General features: G+C 42.2%; 1 protein-coding gene across 8 annotated transcripts in view; it reads right to left on the bottom strand.

Annotated features, from left to right (window-relative positions):
• cv-c (RhoGTPase activating protein) overlaps nt 1-12,509 on the bottom strand; it is a 448,163-nt gene that overhangs the window by 4,096 nt on the left and 431,558 nt on the right. For all 8 annotated transcript variants that reach the window (XM_075688530.1, XM_075688536.1, XM_075688532.1 and 5 more), the window contains 3 exons: nt 10,446-10,606; nt 4,188-4,313; nt 1,074-1,253 (listed from right to left, as the gene is read on the bottom strand). In XM_075688530.1, the coding sequence (XP_075544645.1) occupies nt 1,074-1,253; nt 4,188-4,313; nt 10,446-10,606 (467 nt within the window). The remainder of the gene's footprint in view (nt 1-1,073; nt 1,254-4,187; nt 4,314-10,445; nt 10,607-12,509) is intronic.

Raw genomic sequence — 12,509 nt, 5'->3', positions numbered from 1 at the left:
TACAGTAAAATAAATAAGCAGAGTTTCGTTTCGAAGGTGCTGCACTCAGCCGCCAGACATAAAATGTCATGTCACTGAACACAACGTGGCTGCCATCTTGAAACCATGCACCAGGGAACAGCAAGAGTTAGTGACAAAATTTTTGGTGCGATGCGTTATCTGAAAAGCTCATGGACATCTATCAGAGAATGTTGAAGCAGTACAGATGTTACCGTCTGTTGCCTCAACAGCTGTAGAAATGGTACAAGAAAATTAAAGAAGCAGAGGGTAGTCTGACCAGCACTCCTTGTTCTTGCCATGCTCGCACATTGACGATGAATTTCAACATAAGAAATTGAATGCCCTGCGTATGACAACCAGAGTGCGAGAACTAACAAAATGGCTCAGTAATTCAAAATAGGTCATGTTTTAGCACATTATGTCATCCACAGTGCTCAGCAGTGCCACGGTCCTTCAATACTTTTCATGTGATCGTGAAACTTCCACGTTACGCTATGGGACAGCTTCATGTAGCGCCTGCAGTGAATTTGTTTGTGTTGGCTACACAGCAAGTTGACACTCTTATACATGGTTTTTCCATGTGACAGCTGCCACAGAGATTCTTTAAACCAATAGCAGAGCACTTTGGCATAGAAGTCATGGCTATACTGATATTGGCAGGCAGTAACCTACTGCCACTGCAAAGAAAGTGTACAATTATTTTTTTTTTTTTTCTGGGGACTGGAGTAGGAGTTCATCCGGTTTCCGTCTATAATAAAGTTTTTCTGCTACTACTGCTGCGACTTAATTGGCAAGCTTGTCTAGGAGCATCTTTAAGCACAGCCTGATGACAGAACTGAACTGTACCCATAGCTGAAACAGGCCATAGCTTATGGAGCCCGAGTATGTACCTGTAATTCATGATGCAGCCAAAATGTTTCACAAACCAGCTCTGTAACATTGCAGATGATAATGCTTTAATATGATAAGAAACTGCAGGTTATGTATAGAATGTTTATAACTTCAGGCAAAATACAAGCAAACGTTTTTGCCGATATTCTGGCAAGAGAGAGGCACATAGTTTTTCTCAGCACCTGAAATCCACTCTGCTGATGTGCGTGACCCTTGACTTGCCCGCCCCACAGGGTTCGATGAGATAACGGGAAGCAAGCACAACTGCTCTGACGCCACGAAGAAGCACGGTGGCATCCGGATGATTGACCGAGAGCTCCACCAGGGCACAGGACCCCCTGGCCAATTCCGTACGCCATGCCCTATAAATACAAATACACCACTTCAGACTGTTTAGAAGTTGCAAAGACATCGAAGGTTGTTTCAGAAGTGGTGAATATAATATAGTGTGGCATATAATTTCTATTCAGTCAGTCACAACAGTACATGCATAGATAGGACAGTTAAAAAAAGAAAGTCCAATTAACCAACAGTGAATCAATGGAAGTTAAATGCATGATGCAATTGAAGAAAGCAAACAAACAAACATTATTCAAAATTCCAGCACACTCAACTCTTTTATGTTCCCTAACAGCACGTCATGTACTATAATTCCAGTGTACTTGTGCTGATTGATTGGGGTTTAATGAGGGTATAGTAAATGAGACACTGCGCACATCTTCACCCAAAGGTGCAACTTCACTGAATTTAGGTTTAAACTGCAGTAACACAGAATTCACAGTAATTTCTTACTCTGCATGTAGGAGTAGCACACCCTTTGCCACACTATGCATTTGCCTCCAGTGCAGTGTTAAAATGTAAATAGTACTGTCACTTATGAGTAACAATTCGAAGGCATTTCTCATATGTGCATTCACTGGCACAGTTTGTAACGATCTGTGACAAATCATTTACAGTGTAATCTTGATGAACATAAATCGCTTAAACGGAACTGCCGCTTAAAAGGGAACGCCATCCTCATGGTTGGTTAGTTTTGTATTCATGCAACGCTCTTTGCAATGTCTCTCAGTAAATGGAACTCCAGTTAAACGTAACCAGTTTCCCTGGTCCCTTGAAGTTCTGTTTAAAGAGAGTCTACTGTACTGTATTTAGTCAAGTCTAGGTCTTGTGTTTTGAGAAAGGAATGAAATATACAAAACTTGACAGTCCACCCTGACCCAAGGTTGCAGTTCAAGTAGTGCACCATATTTATATGATTACAAGGCGGTCACAGATATAAGATGAAGGTGCAAGAGGTGGACCCGAGAAAAATAATGATTCCACACTGATATAAGCAGACAGTATAGAGTAGCCGACAGATTATCCAGACTCGGCAGCGTTGCCCAAAACACCAAATAATTGGAAGCCCCCCGGAATAATCACTGCAGGTTATATCTGAATTTTGCCTTGATGTGTGATTTCACAACAGTGCGAATTTAGCTTTATGGTGTGGCTTTACAGCAGAGCATGCCAGAAATATTGAACTAGTAACTGCATCTATCAGCCTTGCATGTAAGGTGGGTGGCGACTTCGAGGTTAAGGATTCTGAGAAATGACCTCGCCTTAATATAAAATGGTATTAAGGCTAAAGTTACAGGATTTGAGCACTACCCAACATTTACTTGGTGTTATTAACAAAGTAACTATGAGACCGGCTCTAGGGAGGCTACACTAAATAGCTAACCAATTTTTAAAATCTCCAACATTTAGGTGTTAATTCTAAATCAGTTTATGTAGCTACTATGGTTACAGCAGTGGCCAGATTCTTGGCTACCAGTGCAGTGAAACCTCGTTAAACCGTGGTTGGCCAGAGATTAGAAAAAGTATGTACTAAATGGTAGTACTGTTTAACTGAAATAGCATGAGATCGACCACTTACATGTCAAGAACGGAACTCAGAGAGAGTGCGATGAAAGGGGAAAAAACATGCAGTATTTATTCACTTCGCATGACAAAAGTGTTATTTTCGTTTGATGCCGTGGAGGCCTAGCAGCAATGACAGCGGCCTCAAACTTACTGAAGCTGCGAGGCAGCTTTTCAGCCAGCCCCCTCTTCTCGGCAAACACTCGCGTGGTAGATTCCTCGTTGTCATTATGTATTCTCCGTGAACACGTGCAGTAGCGCTGCAGAAGTCGCAGGGCGCCTTTTTCATTGCGGGGTGCTGTTCTCGTCGCGACGACTGCATTAATGACGCTGACGTAACGCACAGCTTCTGCCACTGTCGGGCCTGAATCACCTGTGCTGTCGCTTTCCGTGTCATCCTCATCACTGTTGCTAGCTGACGCTTCGGTAACAACAGAGGTAGCGATGGCGAAAAGTCGAACTTCGTAGCTGACATCTCTTCGCAGTTGCAGCAGCGCTGGCGATCAACTTCGCATTCCAAATGCCACACACCGTACTCAACAGCAGATCCCTAGCGCATGCCAGCGCCGACTTCTCGTGTCACGTTCGATAGCATGAACGATGTCTAATTTTTCTTCTATGCTGAGCATCCGGCATCTTCTTTATCTAAGCTTCGGCATGATGCAAGTCCTCGCTTGCGTGACGCCACAACACTCTCTGGCACACCGCCGAAATGATGTTGATGTTGATGTGGCTTCACGCGTGGACACACAGGGCGCTTGGACGCCGCTGTTCAGATCTCTGAGGCTTGTTGTTCTACCACGCTGCCCGATGGAGACGACGCACCGCCGTGTTTGCGCGACAAAAAGTGGAAACACTACGTGTTAACCGATACGTACGCAATATGCTGGTACGGTTTATGTGGATACAAAACACATTATGTTCAATGGCCGCTGAGTCAGGGATTTGACTTTACTACTTTTAAAATGAAACTACTGTTTAAGCGGGTACGGTTTAAAGGCTTTACTGTACTTTTCTCTGTGGATCAACTTAGTGACATTTTGTTTTCCTACTTTGGGGAATTTTGTGCTTAGTTCTTCAGTCAGAGATATGGCAGCAATTGACAGTTACAGCCAAGTGGCTAGGACAATGCCATCCAAATCTGAAAGACCCAAATTCATACCCTGTGTGTACCACAAGATATCTTTTTTCCTTTAGATTTATTTTTTTTTCCAAAACACCAACATTTCAGCCTCTGCTTTATAACATCACAGAATCATTGATGATTTTTTTCATGCCAATTGCAAAAACTGTGAACAGCATTTGTACAGGATTATATGCCCTCTTCAGTCCTCATGTCCTATTGTCATGCTATTGTCAAACTGACATGTGCCTTAATGTTTGTACAAGCTTACCTTAGCACACAGAAGTCTCTCGGTGAGTGTGGCCTCATGGATCCACAGATATACTGGATGACCTCACTCTGCTTGTCCAGCTTGGCAATGTGTCGCCACTTGATGAGCGTGTTGTCCCAAATGTGACTGTCACCCAGAGAAGAGACCAGATGCAAGCAAGACATTTTATTTGACATCATCATCATCATCATCAGCAGCAGCAGCAGCAGCAGCAGCAGCAGCAGCCTGGTTAAGCCCACTGCAGGGCAAAGGCCTCTCTCGTACTTCTCCAACTACCCCGGTCATGTACTAATTGTGGCTATGTTGTCCCTGCAAACTTCTTAATCTCATCCGCCCACCTAACTTTCTGCCGCCCTCTGCTACGCTTCCTTTCCCTTGTAATCCATTCCGTAACTCTCAATGACCATCGGTTATCTTCCCTCCTCATTACGTGTCCTGCCCATGCCCCCATTTCTTTTTCTTGATTTCAACTAAGATATCATTCACTCGCGTTTGTTCCCTTACCCAATCTGCTCTTTTCTTATCCCTTAGCGTTACTCCTATCATTCTTCTTTCCATAGCTCGTTACGTCGTCCTCAATTTAAGTAGAACCCTTTTCATAAGTCTCCAGGTTTCCGCCCCGTACGTGAGTACTGGTAAGACACAGCTGTTATAAACTTTTCTCTTGAGGGATAATGGCAACCTGCTGTTCATGATCTGAGAATGCCTGCCAAACGCACCCCAGCCCATTCTTATTCTTCTGATTATTTCAGTCTCATGATCCGGATCCGCAGTCACTACCTGTCCTAAGTAGTTGTATTTCCTTACCACTTCCAATGCCTCACTACCTATCGTAAACTGCTGTTCTCTTCCGTGACTGTTAAACATTACTTTAGTTTTCTGTATATTAATTTTTAGACCCACCCTTCGTCTTTGCCTCTCCAGGTCAGTGAGCATACATTGCAGTTGGTCCCCTGGGTTACTAAGCAAGGCAATATCATCAGCGAATCACAAGTTACTAAGGTATTCTCCATTAACATTTATCCCCAATTCTTCCCAATCCAGGTCTCTGAATACCTCCTGTAAACACGCAGCGAATACCATTGGAGAGATCGTATCTCCCTGCCTGACGCCTTTCTTTATTGGGATTTTGTTGCTTTCTTTATGGAGGACTACGGTGGCTTTGGAGCCGCTACAGATATCTTTCAGTGTTTTTACATATGGCTCGTCTACACCCTGATTCCGCAATGCCTCCATGACTGCTGAGGTTTCGACTGAATCAAACGCTTTCTCGTAATCAATGAAAGCTATATATAAGGGTTGGTTATATTCCACACATTTTTCTATCACCTGATTGATAGTGTGAAAATGGTCTATTGTTGAGTAGCCTTTACAGAATCCTGCCTGGTCCTTTGGTTGAGAGAAGTCTAAGGTGTTCTTGATTCTATATGCAATTACTTTAGTAAATACTTTGTAGGCAACGGACAGTAAGCTGATCGGTCTATAATTTTTCAAGTCTTTGGCGTCCCCTTTCTTATGGATTAGGATTATGTTAGCGTTTTTCCAAGATTCCGGTACACTCGAAGTCATGAGGCACTGCGTATACAGGGTGGCCAGTTTCTCTAGAACAACCTGCCCACCATCCTTCAACAAATCTGCTGTTACCTGATCCTCCCCAGCTGCCTTCCCCCTTTGCATAGCTCCCAAGGCTTTCTTTACTTCTTCCGGCGTTACCTGTGGGATTTCAAATTCCTCTAGACTATTCTCTCTTCCATTATCGTCGTGGGTGCCACTGATACTGTATAAATCTCTATAGAACTCCTCAGTCACTTGAACTATCTCATCCATATTAGTAATGATATTGCCGGCTTTGTCTCTTAACGCATACATCTGATTCTTGCCAATTCCTAATTTCTTCTTCACTGCTTTTAGGCTTCCTCCGTTCCTGAGAGCATGTTCAATTCTATCCATATTATACTTCCTTATGTCAGCTGTCTTACGCTTGTTAATTAACTTGGAAAGTTCTGCCAGTTCTATTCTAGCTGTAGGGTTAGAGGCTTTCATACATTGGCATTTCTTGATCAGATCTTTCATCTGCTGCGAAAGCTTACTGATATTCTGTCTAACGGAGTTACCACCGACTTCTATTGCACACTCCTTAATGATGCCTACAAGATTGTCGTTCATTGCTTCAACGCTAAGGTCCTCTTCCTGAGTGATTTGACATCAGAGTTCATTAAGTTTTCGTCGACATGTTCCCTGCTGCATGTACAGCAATGATGTTTGGCCAAGCCATTCGTCAGGAAAGCACTGTAGATCAAATCGGCAAGCTTATTTACTATATCCAAAATATGTTGCACGGTCCTTTTAATCCTGTGCTAAGTCTATAATACCGGTGCATAACCGCGTGTGCCCTTTATTTTTTATGTGCCGCATTGCACTAAAAACACTTTTTTCTTTAACGACATTGAATGCTACTGGTGCAGTATGCAGCCTGCATACATTTAGCTGAGTGCAGTCTTGAGAAAAAATTACACACTCACATAAAAGCTGGGCACGGAGAAGAGAGAGAGGCAATTTATTTGTAAAAATTTGGCAGTTTTGCTCATAGAGCAAAGCACTGACAGCGATATCAAGATTTAGCATTGTGCTTGAATTCCTTGGACAGTGTTCTAGCTACACATAAGTGTGACATGTTGGTGCAATGCAGCATGCAAGGCAACAGCTACAGGGCAGAAGGAACAATCCCATGGCTGCTATGAGGCACCTCATGATGCTGCTTTACCTCCCCAATTATTTTTGAAGAAACATTTCCAAATTACTGTTATTTTTTAATGCTGTATGGAATTCGCACATTAAATAAATGCGAAAAGTGCATTCAAAACAATACTTATTCTTTCTACTGGGGCACACACACACAAAGAAATTATAGTATAGGAGTATAGGAGAGAGTTGGCTTCTTTGTACAACGACAATGCTTTCTTCCTTTTCAGTAATGTTAGAAAAGTTTCTACCAAGTTGTTCATGGTATTGTAGTGCCATATCTGTGCCTAAAAGAGAGAACCAGATGCATGGACTTGCTCAGATCACCTTTAGCAAGATAAATGGGAATTTTTTGCCGTGGACAACCCCAGTTCGTCCACGGTAGAGGGCGTGCAAAATGCGTGGAAGTGCTGAGCTCGTCTACGGGAGGTAAAGGATTAAATCATGTTAGCTTGACACTTATTGCTCAGATTGGAGCATACACACAGCAGTTGAGCAGGAACACAGGTGCACTTATGATGGTGCACAGTGTACTTACACTACAGTACAGCATAAGTACAGTGTGCACTTACAATACTAGCTGTGCTCTACCCACCAAGGCGATCAAGTGTGCTGTTAACTATGCTTCCCCTTCTCTTATGTTGCTTTTGCACCCTAACACACTCCGAGTCTCTGAAAACCCTGCAACCCTACACACATGAGCCGCATGTGGTCAGTTGAACAGTGCTACAACGGCGGCAGCATGAATGCACCTCGAGCATCCGCATGATTGCTATTGCAATGAAAGGCAGAGAGGGTAGCCCCAATAGTGTGTCTAGCCTGGGGATGGTAATGGAGAAGGAAAATTAAAATGATCGTAGTGGATAGAAGAAGATAAATATATACAAGTTTATCATGCTCCAGAATTCCCAAAGCCAGTCCAGCATCTTGTAAAAAATGTTGAGCTGTCCTTAACCCCTTGACTGGTCCAGTCCAGCATCTTGCAAAAAAGTGTTGAGCTGTCCTTAACCTCTTGACGGGCAGACTTTTTTTTTTTATGACTGCTCCTCACCCTGTTCTACATCATTTTTTTTTTTTCGTGTTTATCAAGTTCAGTTAATTCGACCCTAATGGAACCGATGAAATTTATCAAATTATCCAGCGAGTCTAATAAAGCAAGATGCAGCAAGAAATGCCAAAACACTGCCGATTCATTCGGCAGTATTCGGAAATGTCTAACATGCCCCCAAGCAAATGCACACCCAATTTTTATGTGTACAAAGTAGAAAAATAATATAAAAATGAAATTAATGCTCCTAAACCATGTAGACATCTAATGCGCACCAGCTCTTTTAGCAAGAGAAATGGGCAAGGCTCTAGTAGTTGAACAATGGCAGCTGGTTCTTTAAAGACAGCTTTGCTGCAGTACATTGTTGTGTGGTAAAGCATACAAAGGTCGCGAAGGCGGTTTTGGTTTCATATCCGATCGCACCGCGCAGGCAATTTTTGGCCAAATATTGAAAAATAAAAAAGGGGGGACGTACGCATTAGAATCAGGTAAATATTGTGATCAGAGATTGTGAGCTATGGTTATTGCTTGAAGATCTTCCTAGAGCAGACTGGAAATATTTGTTTTCGAGGCAAGATTACATGTGTTCAATGCATACACTAGCCCCTAGGCTCAGCCGAGACAGATGTTGCTAAAAGGGTCACTATCGGAGTCATCATATATGTGTGCAATGTTGACTAGTCAAGTTCCAATTATTCGGCAAAGGTCAATATTGCTGCATTATCTTTGTCATGTAGAAATCCTCTATTGACGTTCCCAACAAACCAGAACTTACTTTATGTTCATGTCGACGGTGTCCATAATGAGTTGTAACTTCTGTCATCGACTGAGGAAGGTTCTCACGCCTCATATATACATATATATATATCTTATATATATACATATATATATCTTATATATATATATATATATAATATTATATATATGATGTAAATAACGAAAGTTTGGGCCCATAGAAATGCACAGGTGCCTGCCGGGACCTTCGATCGGGATAGAATTAACCGAAAAATCTAAATAAATGGAGTCTAATTAACGAAAATCTACTATACTAATCATAGTTTTATACAACAAGGGAAGTGTCAGACACGACTCTAGCATTTACTTCATTTAGAAAAAAATTCCAATTGCATTCACTTTACTACAAATTGTGCTCACTAGGAACTAATGCGTAACTTTAGCCTTACTTACACTTCATTAGTTTTACTGCTTGAAGGGACACCAAAGTGAAAAATTATTTCTTCTGCATCAGTAAATTACCATTCTACAACACCAAAAACTACGCTCCTACAACAATAAGACGTTTAGTAAGCCAGAAAAAGCGCAAGAATGAAATATGGGTGGCGACGCCTACTTAAATTCCCGCACCTGGGGGCTGTGACGTCTTGGATTTTGATGGCATCTTCTAGGGCCTACTAATTATATATAACGGTACAGATTGACTACATTGAGTTCTAAAGGAACCAAATATCAAACATGGCAAGTTTCGGGAACCTTTACTCAGCCAACGCGGTCCACATGCGAAAACATAGTTTGGAATCCCTGACGTCACACTGACGTAGCGGTGTCGAGGTTTCGGCGCGAAATTCAAGTACTGATACATGAACCTTCATTTCCTCATCTAATAACCAAACTATTTTTTTTTAAATGACTGCCTGCAGGGTTCTCAAACAAAGCTTCATTAGTCTAAACTGACTTATTGTGTCGCTTTAGTGTCCCTTTAAGTTTCATCAAAGCTTTCATTTGGGCTTGTCGGTTCTCCATCGTACAGGGGAACAGTGCAAAAATCTCACGAAGACGAAGAGAGGCACAAAGAAGACATACTGAAGACAGCGCTGTGTGTCTTCTTTTTGTCTCTCTTCATCTCCGTCAGATTTCTGCATTTTTTCCCTGTATGTTGAGTTTCATGCACCTTAACCCTTTACCTCCCGTAGACGAGCTCAGCTGGAGTCGTCCATGGCAAAAATTCCCAATTTCTCTTACCAAAGACTATGTGAGCAAGTCCAGACAGCTAGTTCTCTCTTTTATGCACAGGTGACACTACAGCACCATTAAAAACTTGGCATAAACGTTTTGAACATTACCGTAAAAGAAAATGGCGTCTTTATCGTGCAGAGAAGCCAACTTTTTCTTATACTTAAGTATTACTTTTCTGTTGTTCTTTTTTGACCTCCACTAAAAAATATTGTTTTAAATGTGTTTATTGTGTTTATTTAATGCTCTAATTCCATATATTAGTGCTTAGAAGATTGGTATTTGAATACGGTTCTTCAGAAATAATTCCGGAGGTACAGGTTAATGTACTGTGATAAATATAGTGGAATGTGTCCAATTGTTCAGTCAGATTCCTTAACTGCTTGAAAGCTTGGTTTTTCAGTCTGGACAGTCAGGTCATTTTGTAAACTATTAGAAGCTCTGCAACACATTTAATTCAATCTTTGGATTCAACTAGCTTGGCTTAGAAGACTCACCGTTCACGAAGAATCCTAGTGAGAAGCTCAACTGGGGGAGCTTCAACCTCAACAACACATCGCCACAGCCGCAGTGGAAGACCGTCCCCTGGCTTTTTGAAGGCCAAGTCAACATCAGCATGCTGCACGTTTGCCCAGCCTTTGCTCTTCTCCCGAGCCTCCTGTAAAGAGGCGAGCACAACCTCAATCCTTGTAACATTGTTGCAATTTTTGTGGCAGTCAATACAATATGGTATTGTTGTAGCACCTACTTCAGAAATTCAATAAATTCAAAATCAATGAATAGTTAAGAAAATTACGGCAGAACTCATTTCACTATGTATGCTGATGGTAATGCTAATAGCAATCGAGCAACTTAGTGACAGACCATATTCCTGAAGTTACCTTTGTTTAACATGTTTTCCATGTCATGAACCTTCCATGAACCTTCCGTCATCTCATTGTGAACAAGGCTTCTTTATCGAACCCGAAACGTCTTTTAGATTTATAAATTTTTCAGCACTTCTGTTGGTCGGTGTCCATCGTTTTATTACTTCATGTGTAGTGGTAGTTTGGAGATTTTCATTTGTTCGGCTATATGCTACATACTCCGATATCGTCCCACTGTGTTAAGGCATTCGCTTGCCAAGGTCGCCCATGAGCATGGAGGCATGACAACCACTGTATTATGCTGACACAGTGATGGTGGAATGAGGAAAAAGGAATAATATCGATAGAATGACAAAAGTATATAATGACGATGACATGAGGACAATGGCATGTTGATTCCTAAGTTATGATGATGGTATAACAAAGACAATGTAACAAAGACAACGACAGTATGATGACAACCAGATGAAAAAGCGAGAATGATGATGATTGCACGACTAAGATGGCATGGCGATGACGGTATGACAACAACGCAATGACGACGATGGCATCACAATGACGGCATGTTACGATTGAATGACCACAGCATGATTGCAACATAATAATGTAATGACGTCGATGAATCGATGATGGTGGCGTCACGATGACATCATGAGAACAATGATATGATGATACTGATGTGATGACGACGGTGAAATGACAGCGTGACGGCAATGGCAAGACGACGAAGCCTAACGATAACTGTATGACATGATGGCAAGACAACGGCATGAGGACAATGGGATGACGATGAGTGTATAATGAAAAGGGCGTGAATATGATTGCACCACGAAATCTGTATGACAATGATGGCTTGACGACGGCATGATGAAAATCGGATGACATAGCTGAAGGGATGATGATGGCACAACCACAATGGCACCATGATGACAGTCTGACAATGGAGGCATGATAGCTACTGATGATGACAGCATCACAAACGTTCCATAATGCCAAATGAATGATGACAGTATGATTACAACACAATAATGAAAAATAATGGACGTTGATGAAGTGACGATGATGGGATGACCTTACTGAAGTGATAGCAATAATGACAGCATGACAACAATGACATGACAACTCTGTGACGACGATGGCATGATGGTGACGGCATGAATAATGGAAAAAAATGGACGTTGATCGAGTGATGATGATGGGATGACCTTACTGAAGTCATGACAATAACGACAATGACATGACAACTATGTGACGACAATGGCATGATGGTGACAGCATTACGAGAGTCGAATCACAAAGCTGTAATCATGCCGATACAATGACCACAAAGGCATCACAACTCCAAGCACACACCCAGTGACCCAATCTATCTGGACCACTGGGTCAGCGTAGAAGATGTGACAACAGTAGCCACAACAGCACGACTAGAGTCAGATCACAAAGCTGGAATGGCGAGGATTAAACAACCACGGTGGCAACGCTATGGCTCCGTGACAATCAATGCATGACGACTGTATGACAATGATGGCATGACGACAACGGTATGTCGAGTGTCGGATGACAAAGCTGGAATGACGATGCTACAACCATGATGACATCACGGCCACGAGCCCATACCTATTGGCCCAAGCTATTAGACAACGTGGGCGTCCGGGTCAGGTTAGATGGCATGACGATGACAGCATGATGCGAGTA

The sequence above is a fragment of the Dermacentor variabilis genome, chromosome 4, assembly GCF_050947875.1.
Source record: "Dermacentor variabilis isolate Ectoservices chromosome 4, ASM5094787v1, whole genome shotgun sequence".
Lineage (NCBI taxonomy): Eukaryota > Metazoa > Arthropoda > Arachnida > Ixodida > Ixodidae > Dermacentor > Dermacentor variabilis.
This window is presented reverse-complemented; position numbering and strand designations above follow the sequence as displayed.